At 38.5% G+C, this 26,544-nt stretch overlaps 2 protein-coding genes and 1 long non-coding RNA gene across 4 annotated transcripts in view; 2 read left to right on the top strand and 1 right to left on the bottom strand.

Moving 5' to 3' along the window:
- Positions 1-26,544, top strand: part of LOC138178700 (girdin) — a 58,006-nt gene that overhangs the window by 15,909 nt on the left and 15,553 nt on the right. The gene's annotated exons all lie outside the window — the stretch shown is intronic.
- Positions 12,839-25,985, top strand: Pits (Protein interacting with Ttk69 and Sin3A). 2 transcript variants are annotated; one of them, XM_069112279.1, is made up of 5 exons: positions 12,839-14,308; positions 21,747-21,955; positions 22,263-22,449; positions 22,748-22,992; positions 23,089-25,985. In XM_069112279.1, exons 1-5 carry the CDS (start codon positions 13,597-13,599, stop codon positions 23,227-23,229), a joined length of 1,494 nt encoding a protein of 497 aa, XP_068968380.1. In that variant the 5' UTR covers positions 12,839-13,596; the 3' UTR covers positions 23,230-25,985. The 2 variants fall into 2 exon arrangements, with proteins under 2 accessions (XP_068968380.1, XP_068968381.1); XM_069112280.1 differs by having other exon boundaries at positions 12,847-14,308; positions 21,747-21,898.
- LOC138179466 (uncharacterized) lies at positions 15,544-18,975 on the bottom strand. The gene is made up of 3 exons (XR_011173059.1): positions 17,513-18,975; positions 16,873-17,001; positions 15,544-16,211 (listed from the first exon to the last, which is right to left on the bottom strand). It is a non-coding gene; the product is annotated as an uncharacterized LOC138179466 (long non-coding RNA).

Genomic DNA, 26,544 nt, shown 5'->3' with positions numbered 1-26,544 from the left:
CCAGGTTCATTTAACGATTACAAGTGGTTTTCGACAGCAATGTTAAACGAATATTTTATCTGTCGATACATTTATAGGGGAATTATGGATGAAATGTCGTCAACTTGGAAAAGATCGATAGCTAAACTTTAAACTTTTTTTTTGAACTTTTAACATTATAGTAGAAGAAGATTTTTCATAAATAGCGGAGTTTTTAAATCGTCTATAATGTTTATAAACTTAACATCTCACCTTTGTAATACTTATTATCGTAATAGAAATTAAATAGTTAATTTATTAATTATTACGAATCTTAATTGCATTTCTCTTTCTTTTGTATTATGTTTCATTATTAACTTAATATTCGAAGAAATATAGAACATTGAAGAAGATATCGTAGTATCGTTTATATAAATTCGTTATAAACATTATCGTCGCAATTTTAAAATACCTCTTCATAAAAATAAGTTTCCTTAACTTAATAATAAAGAATAACAGTCTATTAATAAAGGATCTTGGTATAGTATAAAAGAATATGATTGTCTGTGTGGATCGTTTGAAAATTCATTATAAGTGATTGATTTTGTTCCTGAAATCAAATGGAATAAAATTAAAAAATAACCACGCCAATTCGTAGTTAGTTCTTTTTTTAAATATTAAGGTATTGAGATTATTTTTATCTTCTATTAATAAAAGTGCCCTTCTTTTATTGCAGATGTTGTACATGAACTACGTAACACGGTCTTGAAATAATTTTCATTAAAAATACATTCTTTAAACAATTTCTTCTTTTTTTCTGTATATAATTTACAACCTTCTCTTTTACACGTTACAAACGAGTTTCTTTGTTCTCGCTTTATGTAACAGTTCGTTTTTCCAAATCAAGGCATCTTCTAATAAAACGAGAACGCAATTGCGTGGAGAAAGCATCGAGGTTCATAATAGAATTAAATACAAACAAGTACACAAGGGGTGATAAAAATACCTGTTAACTAAAATTATTCAGGCAAGACCACAAATTACTATATTTGCTCCTTTAGGAAAATTATTTCAAACATTTGATCATATTCAAGGCCGTTTCGACGTGACGTATTTTATAAAATCGATAAATCTGTCTAGAAATGTATAATAAGAATTTTCGCATAATGGGGAAGATAAGAGCAGAGTTCCGTTTGAAGGATTCAAAATAAATTTTTAATTTATCTTAAAAGATTTCAATTTGGAAGAATTCCATTTATATCTTGCAACCTATTTTTGAAATCGTACACGCAATTAACAGGATGAAATTACATCCTCGGTGTTATTTATATTAAACAGCGTAACTGTAACATATTTTTATTTCATAACATAAAATAAAAATCCTTAAGCAATAAAAACGAAAATTATTTCATCGTATCGTTATTTCTTATTTTTATTCCACATAAAGTTTGTCTAATCGATATTAAATATATATAAGTTCTAATCGATATTAAAAGCCAAATTATTTGTTATATTATTTGGAATAGTTAAATTGCTTGAAAATGATCTGTGCATAATTATCTTGATACAAAACAAAATTAAATTAAGCGTGAATTACATTTCAAGTAAAAATAGTAAATTAATTGAATGATCACCGATTACTTCAAGCTCTTATCTTTTTACCTGCAGTCGATAGAAAACTTGCTCGAGACCGATATATATGTTAAGTATTTGCGATTGAACAATATCATCATCGATCTCGCGATCGACGAATATTGATCGACGATGTTTGTAGTCGCTGGAAATCCGGTGACGTCTGCCGTAAAAAAGAAGCGTTTAATAAAATTACCATAAAACGTTAGGTTAATAAGTATGTATATCTACACACGAGGCCCGGCTCGTACCAAGTGAGAAATGACGACGTAGAAAGAATGCATAATCGCATCACGTTTTCGCTATTCCACTCTTACACGTGACTGCACATAGTTTCTTGTCCGCGCGACTGCGTACACCAAAGATGCATACTACGTGTGCACTGCACACGACACGTGTCTATGGAAAAAGAAGAAAAAAAAAGAAGGAAGAAAGAAGAAAAGATCCGCTCGTTATACCCCTTTGCTTGACGAGAACGCCTCGAAGGACGTTCGAATCTCACTGTTTACCGCCGACAGATGTGAAACAGCGTTTCCTGTTTTACTACCCATTAAAACGTTTTAGAAAATCGGTGTATTTCATTGAGTTTCACGTTCGAACTAAGAAAGGAACGCTGTTCGATCGATGATGAAGTATACGAAAATTCTACGCGATTACAAATTTTTTGACTGACGCTGTATGTAGTTTAAATGTAAAATCGTTAACTTACTTTTCGGGGCGACTGTACACCCATAGAATCATGGAAATCATGACACTGTTATAAATAATCTAGTACTTACTCTAAATAATTTATACAAAAAGTAAATAGCTACTAATACATGCAGAATTAAATATTCGTATTTTATTGCATAAAAACTATTTATTATGATCGTCTAACTTGGCATGTTGTCAATATTAAAACTCTCGCATTGCTCCATTTTTCATCATTCGTTACGTAAGTGAAAAATCTTACGAATTAACAGTCTTGAAATCCAAAGAAATTTTTATAAATATACCCTATCGTTTAGAGAATTAACAACACACTTCTTCGTATTACATATCATTCCTCACATTTACCGTCATTTAAATTTTAAAGAGCCGAGGAAAAACACGTTATGGCTTCAAGGTACCATTTATAGAATAACATCAGTTACAGTGGCAACCTGCAAAATGGCGACGTTGCTCTAACGACGGGCGTTAGTTCTAGCTGGTAACCCACATTTATGAGATAGACCGCTTTTATAACGCTTTCTCGAGTAGAGACACCCATCTGCTCGGGCACCTGACTCGATTCACCTGCCACAGGTATGCACGTAGGTACTCTCCGCCTGACGTCGTCAGGTGTTTCTTCTCCGAGCGGCTTTAACAGCGCGCCGTGTATCGAAACAAAGAGAAGAGGGTGCAAACCGAACTAACGTTCTCTTCGTTTCCTTTTTTCTTTTTCTCGTTTCGACGGCTATCTGATGAAGATCCAGCCGCGGATAATCGGTCCGTTGACTATTGAAATTTCGCGTCGGGGCCGCTTCCTCAGCCCGCTAATAAGAAAATGATCGAGTTCCATGGCGGATCGTTCTTTGTACAGCTGTGCACTGCACGCCCCAAGTTCGACGTCTGTGGAAGTTACACGTGGTATACGTCCAGGGATATGGTGTTTTCGAAACAGTCAAAATGTGATTGATGGAGCGGTTGTAAAGATACATTGTATTATGTTTATATTCGGTTGGTCGATTAAAATTGGCTGTACGACGTAGGAAGAATGCAGTCTTTTAACCTCAATTAGTAACGTTAGGTCGTAGTCGTAGGTCGTACGTTAGGTTAAGTTACTTCGTTTTAGAATACGTACTATTTCTGTTTAATTTGCATTTTTATTTATTTATTTATTATTTTTACTTATTTATTTTTTTATTCTATTTTATTATTATTCTACATAAATATATGTATATGTAATAAAATTTAATTTTTAATTTCTTTTGAACTACGTGTACGATATGCGAGCAAACAATTGCAACAACTTAATAAAATGAAGACATCAACGCGAAGAACGTATATAAATATAAAGCATTTCGTGAACATCCTGGCATTCGGCCTGCTGCTAACTCATTCCTTTCCGCAAGAAGTATGAGTATGACCGTGTCATTGTGGAACGCTTTCTCACGAGCCCTGACAAAAGAACACGTAAACGCATACACAACGTTCCATCCAAGTTCACAAGCCGACAAGTACATTTTCTCTTCGGAGGATACGCGAGGCTGCACAACGTGTATTACACGGAAATTAAGAATATTCATTTTTCACACGTCGACTTTTTTCTTCGTACGTACGTTAATCAACGTGCCGGCATAAAAGATGGAATCGCAATACGTCTCGCATTGCCGAGAAAACAAAATGCGGCCTGTATTGGCCGTACACCCTTTTTCCGTCGTGGCGAGATTTATATGGTTTTGTCGTGCAACGATAAACTCGTCTAATCTTGCGCAACCATAAAGTAATAGCCACCTGTAACAGTATCAACCACGAGAGAAGAGTTAAAGGATAAAGGATTAGAAGCAGAGACGCAGAAGCAAAACGATGTACGAGTACATATATTCGTGCGCTAAAGCATTTAGCCAAGAGATCGCGTGTAATACTTGCGACACACGCGAGTGCAGCATAGGACACGCGACATCGCGTTCCGGTCGTTTCATTTCGCTTCGTTCCGTTTCGTTCTGTTCCGTTCGCCCCACCTCGCGGCGTGCGTGTGCACCGATGTCACGCCATCACGCCATTAACCGTCCGGTGCAATATGCGCTCAGACTCAGACCATCGTCTCCTTCGTGGCATTGCCCCGCCATGCCATCGCCTTTGCGATAGCTATTACATACTCTGGTCGAAAGGAACAGACTGAGTTACGAGGCCAATGTGAACCAAGAATGCACAGAAATCAACCCAATCTTTTCCATGGCTTTGTTACCAATCGCGCTTAAATTTCGATGAAACACGAGGGTTATAATATAAAAAAATAATGGAAATATTTCTCAGTTGAGTTGTCAATGGATGAATTCCTATCGTTCCATAAATGGTGCTGTAAATTTCATAGTAAAGAGAAGCCATGTGTATACATCTATGTATATAACAGGTGTGTGACCTGGCTGATCTAACCTATCCTAAAAACGAAACCGCGAGCCGTGTGGCATTAACGCGCACTGCGCGTACCCAGAATACGATGTGATATTGACCGAGGCAGCAACTGTAGCGTGGCGAAGCACACTGCACGTCGAATCGCGTAGCACGAGCAAGAGACAGAGAGAAAGAAAAAGATAGAAACTATAGCATAAAGTAGCACGTCCCGCTGGATGACCGCGAGAATCGCCCGCCAAGCTGAAGTTTGTACACATGCGAGGTGTGTGTGCATTAGTGACGAAAGAGAACGAGAGAAAAGCGCGTAAAATGCAGGACCAAGTTGCTACATAGTAGGGTTAACCCGGTCCGGTTCCGTGGTTCGAGCATGGTATTGAAAATGGGTGGAAGCGAGAATGAAACGCGAGAAAGAAAAGCGAGAAGGAGCGAGTGAGGGAGGGCGGAACGGCTCGGAAGAGAGATAGGGTTTGCACGGAAAGGAAGAAAATGGGAGAAGAAAGAAAGAGACAGTCGCAGGCCAGGGGGATGGGAAGGAGTTTGCACGCGGCGCGGAACCGGTTATGCTTCGTCAAGAAGTTAGGTAGACGAAGATAGGGGGGTAAAGGGAGAAAGCAGCTAACCAACGACTACATACGACGATGTCACCGCGTGTGTATTCTGTATGCAGCCCGCTGCATACAGCTAACAGCAAATCCATCGACGCTGCGGCTCTCTGGTGCGCGCGCGCGCGCCAGAGTTCGCTCGTTTTGTATCCCCACGTAACTACTCCCCCCTGGTCCCCTTCCCACGGTCGGTTACTCCTGTGCAACTTGCAGCATGACGTCACGCTCGTGTACGAGAAAACGAGATGAGCAACGCTGCGTAGGAAGCCTCGACGAAGGCGTACGAGAGACGAGCGGAGAGATGCTGCGCAGTCGGAACAGCAAGGTGCCTGACACAAGGCAATTTTTCCCCTCGCTCTCCTCCCTCTCCTTACCCCTTCCCCGCCACCTTTTTCGTTCGCGTCCTCAACACGTTTACTCCCACTTCTCTCCTCCCTCTTTGTTCGGCTTTCTGGGTTATTTCTCTCATTCCCTCTGCCTGTTTACAAACACGCGTAAACTCGGCCGAATACATGACATCATCGCGCAATCTCGTGATGCCGACGAAAGGACGACGCGACGATGGAAAGACGACAACTGGTCTCCCCGTTCCCTTGGCGGCTCTTGCTTGCTGCTGCTGCTGCCGCTGGCTGATCGATCTAAAAGCGACCCGCTGCTACTTTCATTTTCTCACGTTTCGCGTGTCTTCGACTCGAATCGATACCATGCTAGTTAGTCTAGCTTATCGCTTTGAAAAGTAAAATTCTGGCACATAAACCGAAGGTAAAATACATAATGTAACGATAGGAATAGCAAAGCGTAAATATTCGACATTAGTCAATATCACGTTCGTAGCAAATGGATCGGATGAATAATAAAATATTCGCGAGAGAATTGAATAAACCACCGCGTGTTGTGTCACGAGGAATAGTGTAACGCATAACGTAATGTAGAGTAACACCATTATCATCCTGCTCATCTCTACAGTTTGGTCTCGTGTCACGTACCGTCCGTGACTAGTAACAAGTAGACGAGCTATCGTGACGTCATCGTTATCAGTAGGGTACTGAATTAGGTCGTATATCGCGCGCATATCCTCTTCCCTTGGTCCATTTCGAACGGTAAACACAGCACGGGGGGTTGATTTAAAGGATCGCTCGTATTTCTGACGATTCTTTGTCACGCGAACTTGGATCCGTTGATAAAAAAAAGATATCGAACGTGTGTTTTTCATATTCTATTGTCTTCTGTTTAGAAATTTACATTTCGAATGTAACATAAGGAAATTGTACTGATATAAAAATTTGTAAATCTTTGAAAAGTATATAATCGTAGTTCTATAAAAGTTAAATACATTCATTTTCTTATTGTTTCTCGAAGACATACTGCTCCAAGAATACTAATTTATGAAAATAACAAAAAGACATAATACACATTTAAACAAAATAATAATAATAATTAAACGACAGTTGTACATTTTATAGATATATTATATACTATACAAACTAAATCTCGAGAAATTGGCATGGCATTAGAATATCAACTTAATTTCATACATTGTACTAATTTGCAGAACGTTTCTTTCAACTATCTATTTCGAAATGAAATGACTACAAAGTTATAATAGCCAGAGCGAGTAAACAACATGTACATACCACGATATTGTACGCGACGTTTAACCGTTTGAACTACCAATGAGGTCAAGGACACGGGCGAAGTCGATCTATGATATAACATTATCTCCTGAATGCGTCTAATACATACTATAAAGAGCAAGCCTGTAAGTGCATTCACAAAAATTCCAACATTTCACCTGAAAAGGTACATGAACCTCGACAGAAATAACCTAACGCAACCTCGGGTCAATATCGCAACGGACCCTTGAAGAACAGAGTGTTTTTAAGGTGGATAGTAGCGAGTGTGGCGCTGTTCAGGCAAAAGGTTAGTAGAGAAGCGCCGGATTGATTTTCTCTGGCCAGCGTACACTGTGACGTGACAGAATGATATTATCCACTCTGAGCAACGTGCTGCTCTTTACGATCGAACCCGCACTAAAGGTACTCCTTCCATTATGAAACTACGACGAAAGTTTCCCCTTGATCTAGCGTACGTTTCTCGAATCGGTCGAACGGATTGTGAAACATAGAAAATTCATACGCTCGAGTATTATACGTAAAAGTTTTTATTGTCGACGTCAAACGTTTAAGAAACAAGTAAGAACTTTATTCGAGTCTACGTAGAGGCGAAAGAGGCTTTGAATTTCCGGCACATGGAGCGGCTTGACAACGTCGCATGATCTTTCGCAATGTTGCCAGCGCCTCGAGTGACGTCACAAGACATACGACTCCCGAACGAGTACGTAAAGCAGCTCGCCGGCAAAGCCAAACTTACGCTCGGAAAAGTACAACGCTCTCTTTGTTACTCGATAGGAATAATCGGAGATCGCATCTACCCGCTTCGTTTGCACTTATTGTTAGTGAAATGCAGAAACTACGTCCTCCACGCTCTGTGCCTGTATTCGCTTCGATAAAACCGTAGCTTCCAGAAAAATCTCCACGAATAGCGTCGTAATTCACGAACCGATAATTATAGGTTATAATACGCTTCTTGAATTTAAGATCCGTTAAAGCCTTTAGTAAATGTATTCAGAGTGATATAAGAAAGTATTTGAACGATCTTAGAAACTTTTTATGTACATATCGTACAAAGCATTTTGAAGTCTTATTAGCACTGTAACGAGACGCGAAGATTATCGCGTAGAAATTCTAACATATTTATTGAAAGAGCATACACTTCGTAAAGAGCGTCAGAATATTTAAACAATCAACTATTCTTCATATGTATTAATAAATCACAATATTTAATGAGATGAATTGCACGTTCAAGATTACTATTTATGCCGTATACCAATTTTTCGTTAAATGCATGTTTGTAATAAATGTTTTGTAATCTCTATATACATTTTCGAATTGGTTCCAAATTTTGCTATTGTAATCACGATAGTCGCGTTTCGTTACACCGTTAACAAAATTTCAAAAAATTTCGTATAATGCATATAATATATTCATAAAAAGATTCTGTGGTAGGTGTCTGAATATATTCGCGACCATTTGTAAATCATTCTGAAAATCTTTATTATTTGTTATAAATATTTTTTACGTTTTATTACAAATTACAATATTATGCGATTACTTCTAGGGATCTTTTAATGATGATTTTTTGATGAATTTCAAGAGTTTCGTGGGAAATAATGGACGAGGAATATTATGTACATGATTACGCCTCACGGTGTCGACGATTCGTGATGTTTTCCCGCGCAAGGAAAGAGAAGGTTAGCTCGTCGCGTTTTTGCGCGTTACCAACAGCGTAACAAACCACACCGTTAAGGAATCTTTAAATTCCGTTACGTAATGGCTCTGCAGCGATAACCCTATGACACGTACCAGGTGTGTCCGGATATTTATTCTCGACTTATATCATCAAATATTAAGTATTTAAGAAATTACGACCCTTCCTGTTAAAATTCTCGTTTGCACTGCTCGGCTCTTGTATCATCGGTGATAATCTATGAATGATACCAAGTGTTTTGCAAGATTGTAAACATAACATTCATTCACGTGACCAACCGCCTATTGAAAAAATCTTCCACTCGAAGTAGATTATCGAGGATACAGATACCGCAAACTCTAGTAATGCTCGATATGTAAAACCATTTTTATTAGCAAGTATACTTTTTGAACGTTTATCTTTCTGTCCTATACATATGTTACAAGTTCGTATATATGAATAGAAATTTTATCTCATAAACTAACTTTACCTATTTGACTCACAAAGATATTCGAACGCTTGCTATAGAAAATATTCATGGATGTTTTATGTGCGTTTTGCGAAACTTTTTGAAACTTCACTGGCACTGTAACGAGGCTATCATTATCACATTATATTAAAATATGAAATCAATCGGAATTTAGAGATTACGACACATTCCTTGCAAATATATTCTTAATAAAAATCTAATACATAGGATAAATAGCGTCAACATATAAATAGCGCTAAATATAGTTCCACTAAATATCGTTACGTATTAACACGATCGATACTTGACTATTCAAATATTTCGATGATCTTTGCGGAGTGTATGTTTACGATAAATGCCTCGTAACATTTATATACATTTACTTGTTATATTTCATTTCAATTTCTACTAAAATAACGATGATTGTCGTATCCCATTAAAGAGCTGAATGAAATGAAATTGTAAAGTATTTCGTATTACATGCATAATATATTCATTGGAAGTTTGTATAAGTGTTCAAATATTATCGTGAGTCATCGTACATGTTTTTCAGTAATCTCGCAGTATTACATAACGTTCGATGGTAACAAGAGACGTATCTATCCGATCGTACATCCACATAATTGCATTTCACTGCACTCGTGACGCTGTGCAGACAAATTAGAAATTAAAGCATATTAAAGAAGGCGTCATCGAGCCAGACACGTCTACCGCGTGTCTCGGCGAAGCGGAAATAATTTTGCAGCGCGTCGCGCTAGATAAAGTCGCCCTATCAGTCGCCCCTATGAAATATGGTAGCCTAGTGCGGCTGATACTTGTCGCTATTATACACACGATATTTTTGTAAGTGTGCGTACCATCAATATGCAACGTGCCATGCAAAATTGTCGCATGAGTATACTCGGGAAAGTAATTATGTAAATCTTGCGCTGACACAGAACGTGGAAGGGTTAATGGATAAAATCGTATCATCCAGTAGAGTGACAAAGTTATTTGTCCCTTGTCTGTAAATAGATATTCGACGCGTTTCATGTGTTTTGTGAGATTAACGGTGAACTATTCCAGCCTTGCACATGGCCGTGTTATCGACAAACTGGTCGTATTAAAATTACCAATTGGCTAAATTTGCGGCCGGTTGTTTGACACACTTGCACGGATGCTTATGCAAAGCATCCGGATACTTTAGTCGATTTTATAGTAACAGTATGCGAATTTTACCAAAACGTACAAATTAATATCAAATAGGATAATCGGTTGACTTATAATCTATGATATTTATACGTACAATTTCATTTGTTTTATTATCAAAATTGTTGTCGCGTAAGAGAATTTATTAGTGCTGATAACTCGTAACTTGCGACTCGTTAAATTTCGCTGATAATATTGGTTGAACCATGCTGATCGAGTTGCAATAGTAGAAACTAATATACCTTCGAACAAAATTATGCGGTCATTCATTTTTCTCCGTTTCAGCTCGCACAATTGTATAACGTTGCCGGTAAAATTTTTTGTCTGACTGCATCGCTGCATCTAAGCTCTGCGTTACGAAGTCATGTCGTACTATGATGTCAGAGTGATGTCATTCCTTTGTAGATACTCGATATTTGTACATTGTGTAAAACTTTGCGGTGAATATTATAAATAATTTACAATTGCGTTTCTTTTTTAAACTCGTCGCAACGGAATAAATATGCATCTGCGTTCATGCATAATCATACATTTGTATTGCTTGTATCGTGTTAAAACGATAGCAACACTTTTAGAATAGTCGAAGCAAGCTAATGAAAACGTTTATATATAAAGAGCGCGATGTTTGTTAGTTAGAAATTTTGAGAATTTTCACCAGTGTCTGGTTATTTTTGACTTACGTGTACACGTGAAACGTTACTTCCACAGATTACGTGATTTTTTATCGCGTTTTAACAACGCTAGATATAAAATCGATTTCACCATCGCGTACGATGTTACAGATGACGAAAAGATACATACTATCGCGAGCGATACGGTAATCACATAATTTAATATTTCGATAAGGTGATACTATCTTATCGTACCTTTCTTTTTTCTTTTCTCTTTTCTTCGCGATATCGTTTTTCAAGGGGATTAATTTTTCTATTTAAGTTGTGAAGGTATTACAAAATACGGCATAATATCTCTACTATCGGTACGATCAATAAAATTAAAAGTGGTGAGAAAGAGTTCAACGACATGGATTTATCAGTGGTGATCTGTAGAGGATAATCTGAGGTTTCATCACGCGCAGTTCGTCGTTGTAACGACAGCAACGCAGTCAATAACCAAACTATCTACTCTAGATGCCAAGCCTCCTGTGACCGTTATCTCGTATTCCCTTATCGCGAAAAGCCCGATAAAATGGCACGCCATTATGCGATCATTGGATTCGTATTATGGTATGAATAGCCATTGTTTATATCGTTTGGCTTAAGCAATTTCGTTTAATTGCATCCGAAGATTGCAATTCATATGCTTCCTCGACGAATCAAAGTCGTTGATCAATAACGATTATGATAAAGAAGATAAAATTGGTGAATGGCGGCGTTAAGATTGCCACGAAAAAAAAAACGAGAAAATCGTGTCTACGATATCTCGTACAATTGCTTTCGAACGGAATCTTTTAAATTGTCAGTTCGTTATGTAAAAAGATTAGGAAGGCGATTGTAAAATAAAAGCGAAAAATTATCAGTTGAATAGGTTTGAAAATTACTTTACGAAATATGCTATAAATATACTGTTTAGTATAAATCAAAATATATAACGCATAAATTAATATAGAAAATGTTACACAGTTCGATTGTTTGCATAATCTAAAAGGAAAGCAAACCGAGAAGATTAATGTAATTGAATCTGTAGCGACAATTTGTCGAGAATGAAAAAGGCGTGTTTTTAAATTCTAATTATTACGTAACGGTAGGTATAACGTAATGCTAATTATGTTATAAATATATAGCCGACTGCTTAGAACTGTATACACACTAGAGTCAGTTGTGAGGTAGTAACTAGCATTGCTATACGTGTTTGTGCGTTATACTGTCTCAGTTAAGTACATTAACAAACATCGAGCACAATTAGAGCGTAATCGGATTTTAGATTCCAGTTCATATTCTGTTAATTAAACCAACAAGGACGATATACAGTTGTATTTCTTAGTAGGCGCCATTTTACCAGGCGAACTAAAAATCCAGATACCACATGCAGATTAGAATGGGTGGAGCCCTTTTCAATTTTTCTACGTGCACGTACATGTACATACGTGCGTATATATGTATGTATATATATATATATATATATATATATATATATGTATAATACGCCAAAAGATCGCGTCGTGAACTCGAATTAAAAACAGTAACAAAAGTAACCTGCAGGAGGTATCCAGCCGGCTGAATAATCGTCGGTTTAATCCCCCAATAAATTATAAGATCCCATCCATATTCAGTAAAATCGAAGAGTAGTTCGTTAACAGCATTTTCTCGAGTGTAAAGTGGACCTCTCGTTGCGAAGAGTGGGTACGGAGCGCGAGTGCGCGCGCGTGTTATCGTCATCTTTTTTTCCTCGGTTCTCTCTTCCCTCTCTGTCTCACTTACTCTATGTTCGCATTCGAGTCCCGGTCGCTGACTACGTGTCCCCTAGGGCAGGCAGCCGGTACGCATGCGCAGCTTCGCGATTATGACGTCATGCACCATGACGCCACAACGCCCGATTGGCGGAGCGCGTCGTAGCCGCCGTTGTGTCGTCGTCGTCGCGTTGTCGGACAGAGGTGTGCGGAGAGGCGAAGCGGGGCCGAGGAAAAGGCAGGGACCGGCGAGGGGGGAAGAGAGCGACACCCGTAGCTCCGCTTTACCGCCGCATTCTCGAGCGTTCGTCTCCTCGTACGGCAACCAGGCGAGCGAGAGCACGTCGTCGTGTCGCGCGCATACCATTATTTCGTGTCTCGTGTTCAACCTAGAATACGGTTTCTATTGTATACATATCGTACGTTCGCGCATCGGTGCTAATGGCGGTTAGTTGTTAGTCGGCTTTCGATTTACCACGAGAGTAAGTCGGTGGTAAAAATATCTGGCGTCCGAGTAACGTGTTCTTCTTTTTCTCAGCTCCGCCTTTACGGCGCGTCGCTCACTTCGGGCGTTGTTAATACGCGCTCGCTGAATTCCCGGCGTAATATCCGACAAACAATATCGGGCATCGTTTTCTCGTCGCGATTCGATCCATGTAGTTTTACGAAACCGAAGTGGAAAGGAAACGTGAAAGACGCGGTGGGAGTATAATTCAGTGATTTCTCTGCGAGTGAAGTTGATTTTTGACCTAGTGTTTATATGCGGTGACTAGCGCAATCTCTCATGCCAAATATGCTATAAAACCGATACTTTGTGCGTCTCGATAGTGCGTGAGAGATACATAAAAAAGAAAGAAAAAGAAACAGGATAGTAGACGTGATAAAGTGGATGTGAGTGATACGTTTTGGTACGTTGTGACGACTCGGCGGAGTACTCGCGGACGAAGAATTCGAGCAAAATGATGGGAAAGAGAACGCAGTGCTACTTGTGCGATCTGCCCAGGATGCCCTGGGCGATGATCACCGAATTTTCGGAACCCGTATGCCGCGGTTGCGTGAATTACGAGGGTGCCGACAGGATAGATGCAGTATTGGAATCGGCCAAGCAAATGAAAAAGGCACACGGATTCCACGAAGCCAGATCCTCCACATCGAAAACATATAGAGCAACTGGACACACTGAACACAACGGCGGTGCTAATTTGGATGTTCTACCGATACAGAATACCGGACAGAATCATTCGAGGCATCACAATATCGCCGGTTACTCGCAGCTTCATCATCGAAATTCTATCACAGAATTTAACTCGGGGTCGTCGAGGCAGCAAATTTCTCGGCAACACGAGGAAACTCATGAGATAGCGAATGGCATGAGGAGTAATAACGTGAGAATCCCGAACGCCCACCTAGCCGCGGTGGCGCATCACGTGAACCTCAGCCACAACAGAGGCATTGCACAGCTCAAGCGAAGTATTTCCACTATCGACGAGGACGAGCACGCAGAGAAGAGGCTCACGTTGGAGGAGCAACATTCGGTCAGGCCGCCATTGACCAGAGGCGATTCTTTGCCAGCTGTAAGCCTTGCCGTCAGTTACGTGCAGGATAGAAGCAAGGAGAAGCATCCTGTGAGAGCGCCCAGTTTTGATACCGCCACTACATTTAAGACCAATGGTGAGTTACACGCAGAAGAAACGATCCGGCTACTCGTGTTATGGACGCGTTTCCGCTTTCAAATTTACTAGTCTCTTCGCCATCCTCGATTTCGACCAAGAATTATTTATGACTGCAATGTTTATTTTTATAGAAGTTATATAGTTACTCTTATTAGGCATAGATATATTGTTTTACGAGGAATTAGATATTTTGGAAGACAGATGAAATATTCTACCCAGTAATGTTGTTGATATTTATAACCATCGGAGATGCATGTAATATTATTATTTTAACCGGGCATCCCGATATTACGCCTCAATTGGTATCGTTCTGTTGTAATTGACCCACAAGACTTTAGGATCAGTTGCTTCATCTCAGAATACTTCGCTCTAATTTCTATTGCATATTTTACGTCATAAAGACCATTAATAACATTTATCGTGTAAAATTGAAAATATAAAAATCAAAATTAAATACTCTAAAACTAAATATAACCAAACATAAAACTAATCTCCGTTTTCTATGGTCCAATAACACCAATTGCCGGTTATGTTGAAACGAAGGTATTGGATTTTCTTCCATTTTGAAGCAGATGGTTTTTCTTGGTTGCTCTTATCGGCTGGTAGTAAAAATAGGTAAACGTTTGGTCGTGCGCGTGGCCATCTGGCACGGGAAAGGAACCGCGTGTATGAGTTAAAAGACACAGCCTTTGGGCTTCGGGGAATCATCCGCGCCGCAGTAAAAGGATGATACATCTCCCTTCTCTCTCTTCCTCCCACTATAAATCGGACGCGCGTTGCCTTGCGGCCTCCGAGTCAGCGCGCGTTTTTCTCTCTTCGTCTTTCCTTCGGCCAGTTCCTTCATTCTGGACGAACGGCAGTCGTCCAAACGCGTATAAAGGAGACGTACGTTGAGCACGTGATGGGACGACCAAAAGATACACCGAGTTGCCGTGCCGTACCGTGCCGTGACGTCCAATCGGATGACGTCACTCAGTATATTTAGATACAATGAATGAGTCCGTTGTTGCTCAATACAAATCTCATCGACCGTCGCAAACATTTTACAAATGTAATTTCGCTCCTGGATCTCAACCAGTCAGATATGACCAATCTCTTTAAAAAAATGTTGACCACAGACTGTCAACGTAACCTTCTATTTTATGGAATAAACATGTATATCTGTGGTGGGCGGGTAGAACAATGTACATAAGATTTATTAGTCTCGCAGGGAACTATTTATAATGTTTAGTGCAATGTAAGATCAGGATTAGGTTTTTGAATGGTAAAGAAGTGAAACTGACTTGTACTAGAAGTATAAAGAAAAGACCAACAATGTGCGATATAATATTAGCGTATTTACCAGAATTTCATTTTATATTATTCTTTTGTCCCAGATACATTTTCGAACTGTACCAAATATTATACATATGGAAAGTACAATTTTTGTGCAAAAATCGTTTCTTTTTCCCGTTGAAGTACCGCGTCGCTACAATACTTTCAAAAACCGGTTCAACTTGTACGCGATATATTTTACCTTTTTTCGCGACTGCACCGCGAAGGTAACTGTAGCGTGGCCCCCTTTTTTCTTGCGCTCCTTTCCGTCGTACGTGGCTCATTGACGAGACGGGTTGACGATGCTCGAATCCGAGGTTCGCGTTTGCTGCGCCCGTACGTAGTACGTATGTATACCTACGTACAGCCGGGGTGACCTTGGTCATCGACCGTTATTTCGACACTGGCCACTTTCTAATTCGACCTTAACGCGCGTGTGTGTTTACGGTTATCGAGTGGTGGTTCGCTGCAGTCACTGAGGGAGGCCATCTGTCTTGTCGCCTCGCACTTTGCTATAAATATTTCCTGGAAAATTTTCACCATTTCTCTAACGCCGAACAAAAGTTTAGTATCATTCTCATCGTTTCCTGAAACGATTGTGATTTATCGTTGCTTCAGCTAAGAAATAGAGATGAATCACTCGGTTCCAACATTATTCTTGCTTATTAATTTCTTACTAGAAAAATGCCACTTTGATCGCTATTCGTTGAAATGTCCACAGTAAATTGTAATTTAACACAAATATACTTTGATCATAAGATATACATCTGATTTTATCCGGTGACTAATAGATAATAGGAAAGAATCGGTAGCGTAATGGATCAGTATCAGTGCCGTTATCAAACTTCAACAATTTTCTCCATTACCGATCTTGAAACGCTTGTTACCAGGTGAGTTAAAATTAAATTAGCGATTAACTGTCATTATGGCGCCCTAAAACGGATTGGAAAACTGAAGAAACCATTCGAACAAATCTAACGCTTTCTAAAAACTGTCTTACATAAAATAACCGTAAGAAATACTTGAATCGAACGATCGGGACTGGATATACTAGGAGTCGAGGAAACACGTAAATTGCTGTCTGTAAAGAACGTTGCAGAGGATTTGGATTAGTAGCGAAAGATAAAAATCTGGTTTACTGTTTGTCGATATTTGTAAATATTTGAATTGCCGCCTAAATGGATTCGGACCTATGTGTGAAACTATATAAAATTCAGAGCGATAACGACGGATATTCTGACGACTTACTTCTGTTTCCCGATCTTATCTAATCCTTTTTTTGTCCTTAGTAGTAGCGTTTCCGTTGGGAAGATAGGGTTCCCGTTTACGTACGCATGTTTCGATAAAAATAGATTAGCCGCTGGCAAAGATTAGAGTCTGGAAATAAACGTGGATTTTCAGAAAATTTTTGTAAAATAGAAAAAAGTTAATTCTGGTACTTTTTGAAATTATTTTTACGTAACTGTAAATTTATTGCAAATAATTATTAATCTTTGTACATAGCTAATACTGAAATTCATTTTTAAGTACATATAGGAAGTTACTATATTTTAGTTATTTTCATAAACGTAGAGAGTATCGCAAGACGTGACAAACATTATAATATCATTCTCGTGTGCCCTTATCATATTAAAACAGTCGAGTCGGTATAATCCTACTGGCAATTATCTGGCCGCTCGTGTGATATTTTCTCTCTCTAGTTATTTAAATTTATTGCTTATTTCACTCTATGTGTGCCCGTTACGTTCTCTCCCGTCACTCTGTGCCTCTTCAAAGAGAGTTAACGTACATTAAGCACTGCTATTCTCTTTAATGAAGAATGAACGCGTAAAATTTCATAGATATATCCGACAAAGAAATAATTTATACCAAATAAACAACAGCCTACCTGTGCAATTAGAATTCTGATTTAATATATATTTTTATTTCGCTTCGAACTTCCTAACCTCTCAATTGATAAAAACGAATTAGCTCTTCACTTGAAAGAATTATTCCGTTTTAAGAATTCATTCATTTACTTATATTCATGTAAATTACTATCTTCAATATTTCACGAATATATTTATATTGACAATTTTAAGATTACCAAGATTAATAAAATAAAACAGTTGATAGGTTAGTATCGTTATCGTTCACCGGTTTTTAGAACGATATCACGTTCCGAAAAATAGTTATCGATTTTTCTTGTCGTTCGATGAGTCGTTTTAGAATATACGCGTAGCCACGTATGCGTTCATACGGGAGAGAGAGATGGATGAGAAATGACAGGCTGTCAGCAACGGTAGTAACCGAGTAACGAGAGCAGCGAGCTTCAACCGTGTTTCGCAATGATCGCCACGGTTCGCGGTTCTCGACTATGCTCGATCGATCGCGTACAGATAGAGACATGTATACATCGACTCCGTCCTACGTCACTGGACGGGTATCGCATTCGTGTGCACGTCTCTTCTCGCCATGCCATATACAAGGTGTTGCAAAACGCCTTACAGAACTTTAGTCTGATACGATACGAGAATATATCTCGTTAGAAAGCTTATACATGTCGATAAAGACGTTATAGCTATCTATTTGGCGTATTACGATTTAACAGTACGATTTTTATCGTTACTTTGCATGAATAACAAAATAAACAAATACATATTTGACTTTATTTGTACTCTGTTACCACGTAATTTCCGTAGTTTTCGTAGCACGTAGTAAGGTCATGTGTTATTCAAATAATTAAATATTTCGACCAGTTGCAAAGCTAAACCGCGTTGCTTTTCTCGTTTCACGGCCGATTCATCAAGGTTAATTTGAAGTTAATAGAAAACATAACCTAAAGCTGTGTTCTCACCGAAGCAACAATGAGAAACTTTTTGTTTCCTGTTATTGCCGCACATTCTAAATAATACTTACTTCATAAATACTTACTACTACTTGTAAAAACATTTAGTCCATGCTGAAGTAACGTAATCAAACGGATTTAGGATGTTTCGATTTTAAACACATTTTTCCTTAAAAACAAGTATACACTGAAAGAAAATTTGTTTCTTATTTTTCCTTGATCTTTTATCTGGATCGATCTGGACGATAACAAGCAACAGTAACTTTTATTATTGGCAACAGAAACGATATGATGGAACAAGAAGAAACATTGAACAACAGATAGCAACATTTTCAAGGAACATGGAACATTAACACAAAGTAGCAAATTATTATTTCAGTGAGGACGCAGCTTTAAAATAAACATTTCAGGACACTCTGTAGAGAGACGTTAGCCGTAAATGCGCGCATTGACGGCGTCAACGACGCGCTGGGAGGGTCATACTTTCGAAACAAGGCCACTATAGTCGACCGGTTAGCTGCGATATACAAAGCACAGAGTGTGACTAAGCCGGCCGCCTACGTGCATCATGCGATGTCTGTTACAAAACCGCGCATGCGTTTTTCTCGGGTCGGTCGCCCCCTCTTGCTTCTCCTTGTTCCGTGACCATCGTTCTCTTTCGTTTCCTCCGGTACAGCAGGAATCATCGCTGCTACGTTTCTTCGATTCAAGAGATAGATAGAGAGCGGAGACGCGCCAACGGACCTCGCTTCTATCAGAGTCGTCACGGAAAAGTACCGGTCACACATCTTCTCGATGGCAGACCACGCTCTAGTCGAGATCTCGGTGACTCGTATTCCTGTTTCTCTTCGTGGTGGGGGTAGATACGTGCGGATGCTGCGTTCCACTGGAATATACAGGATTGTCGGTGGATATACTCGACTGAGATATCGCGTGTCACGGTCCTCCGTAGAACGTGACGAAACGATGCTTCTTTCTTAATATCGATCCGTTCGCTTAATCTGCTCGTACCAGGGGGAATGCGTTTCTTCGTATGTGGGTTCGGAAACGCGTAAACATCTTACCAAGAAAAATAACGAGACACGCGATAACCGAGAAGTAGCACGTTGTCGGGAGAATTTCGTTGCGTAGCGCGGTTCTTGATAACATCGTACGTGGAATGGCAGAGTAAAGTTGTGAGATTGTCGCCGTTTTGAAATTGCCTTATTCGTGGAAGCTTATGGATTCTAAGTACGAATAATCAGTGTTGGATAAAGAAATTCCTTTCACTTGCATTTTTCTGTTTTTTATTTTTGTGGAGTTATTCGTACGAAATACATATTCATATAAATATCAACCGTATAAAAAATTTGTAACAGTTATATTTTTTGAAAATTAACAATTTTGTGCAGGTAATATTTGTATCAATTTTATACACATATACTTTATAGTACCATAAATGATGTATGTTTAAAAACAGAACGTATTTATGTTACAACTTAGTGTATGTATTGCGCTTTGCTAATACATATTATGAGTGTCAACAGCAGTAGATAGGAGCGCCATCAAATAAAGTATATCCAGTGGAGAATATGTTTGTCTTTTGTTTGTTGACCTTTCTTAACGTATAATCGATTAAGTAAAAGAAGAACGTACTTTTAAATAAGGGAACGGATTGTATTTTCCTGAAATATTAAATTAACTATAGATATGCGTGCTTGTTATTTTGAGGAACGTATTTATGAACATTGACAATGTAAACTGGTATTGTGATACCACACGGTAATTCATAACCTAGAATTTTTTTTATTAATTAATATTATTTTAATGTTATTTCAATGATTCCCAGAATTAATACCCAAAATTATTTTTAAAATAAAGAAATATTTTGCTGAAACATTTTTAATTATAGCAATAATAACGCAAGAAAACATAGTAGACTGAATTCATAAAAACTTCAATTATTCCATACGTTTATCTCTTATTTGATATGTCATCTTTATTTTGAAATCCTTTTTTTTTTGCGTTATTTAAATCTCAATTCGTATGTAATTATAATCTAATTACTTCATATAATAATTCTATAAAGATAATAATAAGGATAGATTTTTAGATAACAATTAAAGTAATAATGATTAAAATATACTTATTTTTTAATCGGTGTATTGAAAATTCGAAAGTTAATTATTATATAGACATTTTGAAATATTTCTTATTCTAGTTGAATTATAATTGTGCAACTATATATTGGTATTTACGTTTGTATTTTGGAATAATATTAATACAAGTAAAAGTAATTACTGTAACATATATTTAATAAAAATTCCAAGCATTTTCTACGTTTATCGACGAACGATATATTGAAAATTCGAAGGCCAACGAGTATATGATATACAGTATCAATGTAATCGTACAGTCATATCTATACTATAGATAAACGGACAGGTAACACGCGTATCGCGTGTTAATGGTTTTATCGTTGAAAGTGACCTAAGAATGGTATAGAAACGGTTCGTAAACAATATCAAAATGCGTAACCTCGCGATGTGTCCTGTAAACTGTAAGTGGTATTATATCGAGGTACGAGAACGCTCGATATTCCTTGGTGTAGCAGCAAGAATCGCGCGCTCATGAAAGCAAATAAGTCACGAAAAGCACTTCGTATACAGCTGGCGACACAGATGGCACGTCTTGTATGTGTCGTTCGGTAGACGATCTCTCGTGGAATATCAATTTCACGCTAACGTTCGACTTAACCTATTGGACTTAACGGACAGCAGCTGTTTCGATTTGGTTCTAGACGGTTGGAAATCGGTCGAATATCCGTGTGTCACTATTGTCAGTCTATTTATAAAGATCCAGGAACGAGGCTTGTCTGCCCTCGATGCGACCAACGAATGACAAAAGTATACTCGTTTCAATTAGCATAATCACACGACGTTGTCCGTGCTGCTCTATGTAGAGGGGAAAGGATATCTATTTCTGTCTTCCAATGATCCATTGAAGTCTGTTCTTTTTATATGACGATGCTTGTAGGTTATGTTAGATAATTTATTTCGCGTGAAATTATGTATTTTCGACAATTGATAATCATTCAGTTAGGTTAAGTTTAATAATATAGAACAGAAAGTGTTATTAATGTCTCTGTTCTTATATGACGATGCTTATAGGTTATCTTGAATAATCTGAATTATTTCGAACGAAATTTCTTTTTTCCGCATTCGGCAATCGCTTGGTCACGTTAATTTTAATGATACGTATAGAATAGATTGCGTTATAGTAATAGCATAAATGTTAAAGATTAATCGAATTTCAGGGGCATACGTCGGTCCGTCTATCCCATTGGCACCAGCAAATGTGGCGGCAAACGGTGGAGGGTCTCCTCTTCGCCCGCGAACGAGCCCTCCACCACCGCCGCCACCGGCGCAAGAAGCCTCCAACGATAATCCACAGACGAATCATCACCAGGTAATCAAGCTCCAAATGTTAACGACCGCGTGCGAATACATCTATGAGGATAACAATGTTCGTCTAAGGATTCATTATTCTTTGCTATTTATACGTTTAACTCTCAACTGACATCGTTGGATCACGAGATGATTACAACATTTTTGGTTAGGTTACTTGAATTTGCGATATTAAGCTTTAATTTGTACTTCATTTCTCGCACTATCATATAAAATACTACTGTATACAAGTTGAAATGAAGCGTAGGCTAAAATTAAGTAATTTAACCTAAAATCTTGTTGGTCATCTACGATCTAACAATACCATTTGGAGGTTATATGTTGCTCTATCCGATATGTATATTGAAAGGAATGTTGTGTTTTAGGGTTCGACAAATGGTCCGTCACCTATGGCTGCGCTCATGTCTGTCGCTGACAACTTAGCGTCGCCAGAATCAGTGCCACAGCCACCGAATAATCCGAGTCCAACCAGTAGAAGTCCACCGACCACGGCCACGAACGCTCAGCAACGCAGTGCTTCCAGAGGATCGCAGCATAGCCCGAACAGTTCAGGTAATTATGTCTGTTTCCTTTTTTTCTTTCTTTTTTTTCGTTTAAATCCTCAACCAGTATTTTTGGTGGTAGTATACGTTATATTTTACGCATTGCAAATCACCAATGATATTTATTTCGTACGATATACAAATTAAAATTATGTATCTTCAAAGTTAGATAATTTAAGTTCTAATTTAAACTATGTGTTCATCTACGATCCAATTGTACAAGTTGAGGGTTAAATGCCAATTACTATCGCGCATAAAATTGGTAGAAATACGTTAAATTAAATTGTGTGCATACTAATTGATTACAGGATCCTCGGGTAGAAGATCTAATGGTTCAAGGCACGTGTCGTCGACGACTGTGACAACGTCATCAGAAGGAGCAGTTGCCCAAGTTGCCGGAGCCGAACAAGTATCAGCGCCGATATTAAAATGCACCCTGTGTCAAGAACGCCTCGAGGACACGCATTTTGTTCAGTGTCCCAGCGTGCCACACCACAAATTCTGTTTCCCTTGCAGCCGAGAAAGCATAAAGAGACAGGGTGCTGGCTCAGAGGTGGGTTTTGCGACTGAAACATCTATTCTGCATCTAGAACGAACGATTGTCATTCAATGTAACGACCTAATTTCACGTTAATTTCAATTGTTTCAGGTTTATTGCCCAAGTGGAGAGAAATGTCCACTGGCGAACAGCCAAGTGCCATGGGCGTTTATGCAAGGCGAGATAGCCACTATCTTGGGCGACGATACCACAGGCTCTGGGCTTAAAGTAAAGAAAGAGAGAGAAACCTAAAGATTCTCACGCTGTTTTAAAAACGGAGCTCAAATTTTGCACCCTCTTTGACGAGGGTTAATCATGGTGGAACCGTGAAGGTTCAACCAAAAAATACTTTTTGGTAACGGTGATGATACATGTTTGGCGACGATATTGCCAACATTATTCGATTCGAGCCAAAGACGTTGTCGGTGTAAATTGGAATTAATAACGAAGTTGTTGTCGGGGAAAGTGGACGATTTTTTTCAGCGACGCGTTTCGCTGGGTGTTCTGTTCACCGAGACAACCGATTGTTTCGATCGATTGTTCGTTCATCGATCAATTGTTTTTGACTGGTCTTGAGAAGAAGTCTTTGGCAATTTTTGACACGCTGGCGTCGGTCCTGCGCACGTGTATATATGGGATTATCGTAGAACGGTTAATGCGCGAGGAAATAAAAAGAAACAGACGTGGTTTTTGTCGAATATGTACGAATAAACGTTAAAAGAAAACGCGAGAGAGATTTTGTGTCCGGTTTGGGTTTGTACTTAGACTCGATCGCCTTTCTTTATTATTTCTTGTGTCGCGAATGTTCTCGCGTTTTTTCAAACACTATACATACAGAGACACACACACACACACACACACACACACACACACACACACACATAAAATCGAAACACTTACATATATATACATAAAGTACATTATGGTAACACAACACGGTACCATTAAAGTCAGGCGGTTGTATTGTACTTTATTTTTATTCACGCTGTCGCGTGATCGCGGATTAACCGAAGTCGGGAGTATCGCACTTCGGTGTTCTGAAACTTATCGGACAAGTTGCCGATCGGTCGTCTTTTTCTAATCTTTTATTTGTATACTCTTTCTACTACTACACACTCATTGTATGATAGAAGAAAAGAAAAAAACATTGCGGACATATTTAGACCCAGCGTACGGGTTTTCTGTACATTATGTATATGTGTACATACCACGTTATTAATAAAACTTATGGATTAAAGGAGTAACCAGTTTTAAATGTACAAAAGAAGGAAAACTTACATTCGTTTTGCGTGTTATTCTATTAAATTATTTTTCTTTTTTGTTTCTCTTTTTCTTTCTTCTCGAATCATTTATAAGGAAACAAGAACCGTACGTTCAAACCATTGTAGGACGTTCGAGCGCATTTTGTTCAATTTTCCTCGTCATTTTCTCTTTTCCTTTTCGTTCTTTCTCGTTTTTGCGAAAACAGAAGATCGCGAATTCTCTTTATAAGACTCGTCTGGTGGTATCCGAAATAAGAAAACACACGAGAGAGGAGGGACACATCGTTCTTATCCAGTCATTCATTAAAAGAAAAACAAAAAAAAAAGAAAAAAAAAAGAAAAACGAAAAAACCAAAAAAAAAAAAAGACGAATCGGTATCCGATTGTGTAACGTCCACTTTCGCCTTTAGTTAATCGCTAGACTTTAAGTGAGAGGGCCTTTTGGTTTTTCATTTTGCCAATGAAAAAGGCGATGCCCGTCAAATAGGAACCATACACTCGCTATTGTCTCTAAAAACGTAAAAAAGAATAAAAAAAAAACGAAAAAAAGTAAATAAATAAGTAACGAGAAGCAAAGAAAGCGAAGAAAGTGGAATGGAAAGAAACGAAACGAGAAACTGAAAAATATATAATGCAAGCATACGTTGTTCTCTTGTTCGAGGAACCTCTCGCGAGTTTTGTCCGCTCCAAGCGAGACGGTCCCTCGGACGCTCGAACACATACGGCTCCTTTTTGTATATATTTGTACAAAACGGATTTGGCACAATAAGCGAAGAACGGAGCGGCGAAATCGCGCGAAATCGGAAACAATCATGCGTTCGCGTAGCTCAAGTTCTATCCAGAGACGATGCACGCTTCGTACTCTGTCGTTGGGACTCTGATTTCCCGCGGAACTTGAGCAACACAATCGTTTCTGTTGGTCAACGGCGCTCTTTTTTTCGAATTACATGTTGCTTCGACGCGGTGATCGCGATCGAAGCAGCTAAGTGTAGAGGCTATCTGCGTTAGCGTAAGCGAATTTATTGTACCGGAGTACAGGAGTGCATAATTGACAAGAAAGTGCGAAAGGATGAGTGACGACGAGATACTGCGGAAAAGAGCAAAAGATGGATCAATCCTTTTGCTACGATATACCTTTGCAACTTTAACGTATCGACAATTTTTTGGTATACAGATCCGAGCAACTTTTGTCGACTCTCTGTAGCCTATTGGATCGTCATTCGTATTAAACTAACTTCTTTTTATATTATTCTTGGCTTTGGAAAAATTTGGAATAATTCTAAAGTACTTGTCAATGTCTATCACCATAAAGTACTGTAAGTTGTTGCGATGGTTATTTCACGCGTAAAAAGTACTTGTTCCGTACAAAGTATTTTTGACAGACTAATTACACGTTGAGAAATGAAAATAAATATTAGGAGTAGGAGTATAGGAGTTTAGTAGTCATAAAAATATAAGAGAAAGTAGAAACGATTCCGTACCGTAGAAGATTTCTGTATACGCTTTTGGCAAATTATAATTCGATGGTTAAAGGCTTATCGTAGCGAAAGGTTTAAGAGAAAAATGGAAAGACTATAGGAGCGGAGAGTGCAAGCGAACGAGAAGGGAGGAGCCGAAATTGAAAAGAGCACAATTGATCGTAGCAATACTTACAGAGGCTGTACATGATATTTTTTAGTCCGAGGCAGGTAGTTCCTACCTTCGATATCAAAGTTAATCGAAGCGCTCGTTCGAAAAAAGAACAAAGGGTTTATTATACGATCTACCCCATTTTTGCAAAAATGAGAAAATGTTCATAGAAAACGAAAGAGGATAACTGGCAAAAAAAGTAAAAAAAGAAAAAAAAAAAAGAGAAGGCTCACTATAAAAGAAAAGACACAGTTGTTCGCGCAGATACGACCTCCTGTTGTTGTTGTATTCCGTTCGTTTCTCCTCGTATTCCGCGATTTTGCGAACCGTCTTTTACTCTCTTTCTATCCCAGCGATGTAATATTTTTTTCCACGTCACATTTGGCGGACTGAAAATTACGGTGATGCGAAGAACAGTTATCGATCGCAATAATCTTACGAAGATATATCGTGTATGTATTTTGTTGGTAAAAAATCATTTTAAAAAGTTTCGATATTTATATAATATAATATATAAATTAACCGAGCGTTAAAATTATTCATTTCTTGAATCAAAACGTTAAACGAGAGAAATTAAACGAGCGGTTTTGTTAAGTGATTTAAGGGAGACAAGCAACTAGAATTTAGAGAATTTTCACTTACATCGCTATAACTCTCAGCCCGCTATTTGTAGAAA

The sequence above is a fragment of the Bombus flavifrons genome, chromosome 4 (assembly GCF_040668555.2).
Source record: "Bombus flavifrons isolate JBK064 chromosome 4, iyBomFlav1_principal, whole genome shotgun sequence".
In the NCBI taxonomy this organism is placed as follows: Eukaryota; Metazoa; Arthropoda; class Insecta; order Hymenoptera; family Apidae; genus Bombus; species Bombus flavifrons.
Note: the sequence above shows the minus strand (reverse complement) of the source record. Positions and strands in the feature narration are given on the sequence as shown.

Coding starts and splice junctions, on each gene's coding strand:
- Pits (XM_069112279.1), top strand. CDS start 13,597: ATGATGGGAAAGAGAACGCAGTGCTACTTGTGCGATCTGCCCAGGATG. Junction 14,309..21,746: donor CACTACATTTAAGACCAATG/GTGAGTTACACG, acceptor ATCGAATTTCAG/GGGCATACGTCGGTCCGTCT. Junction 21,956..22,262: donor ACATCTATGAGGATAACAAT/GTTCGTCTAAGG, acceptor GTTGTGTTTTAG/GGTTCGACAAATGGTCCGTC.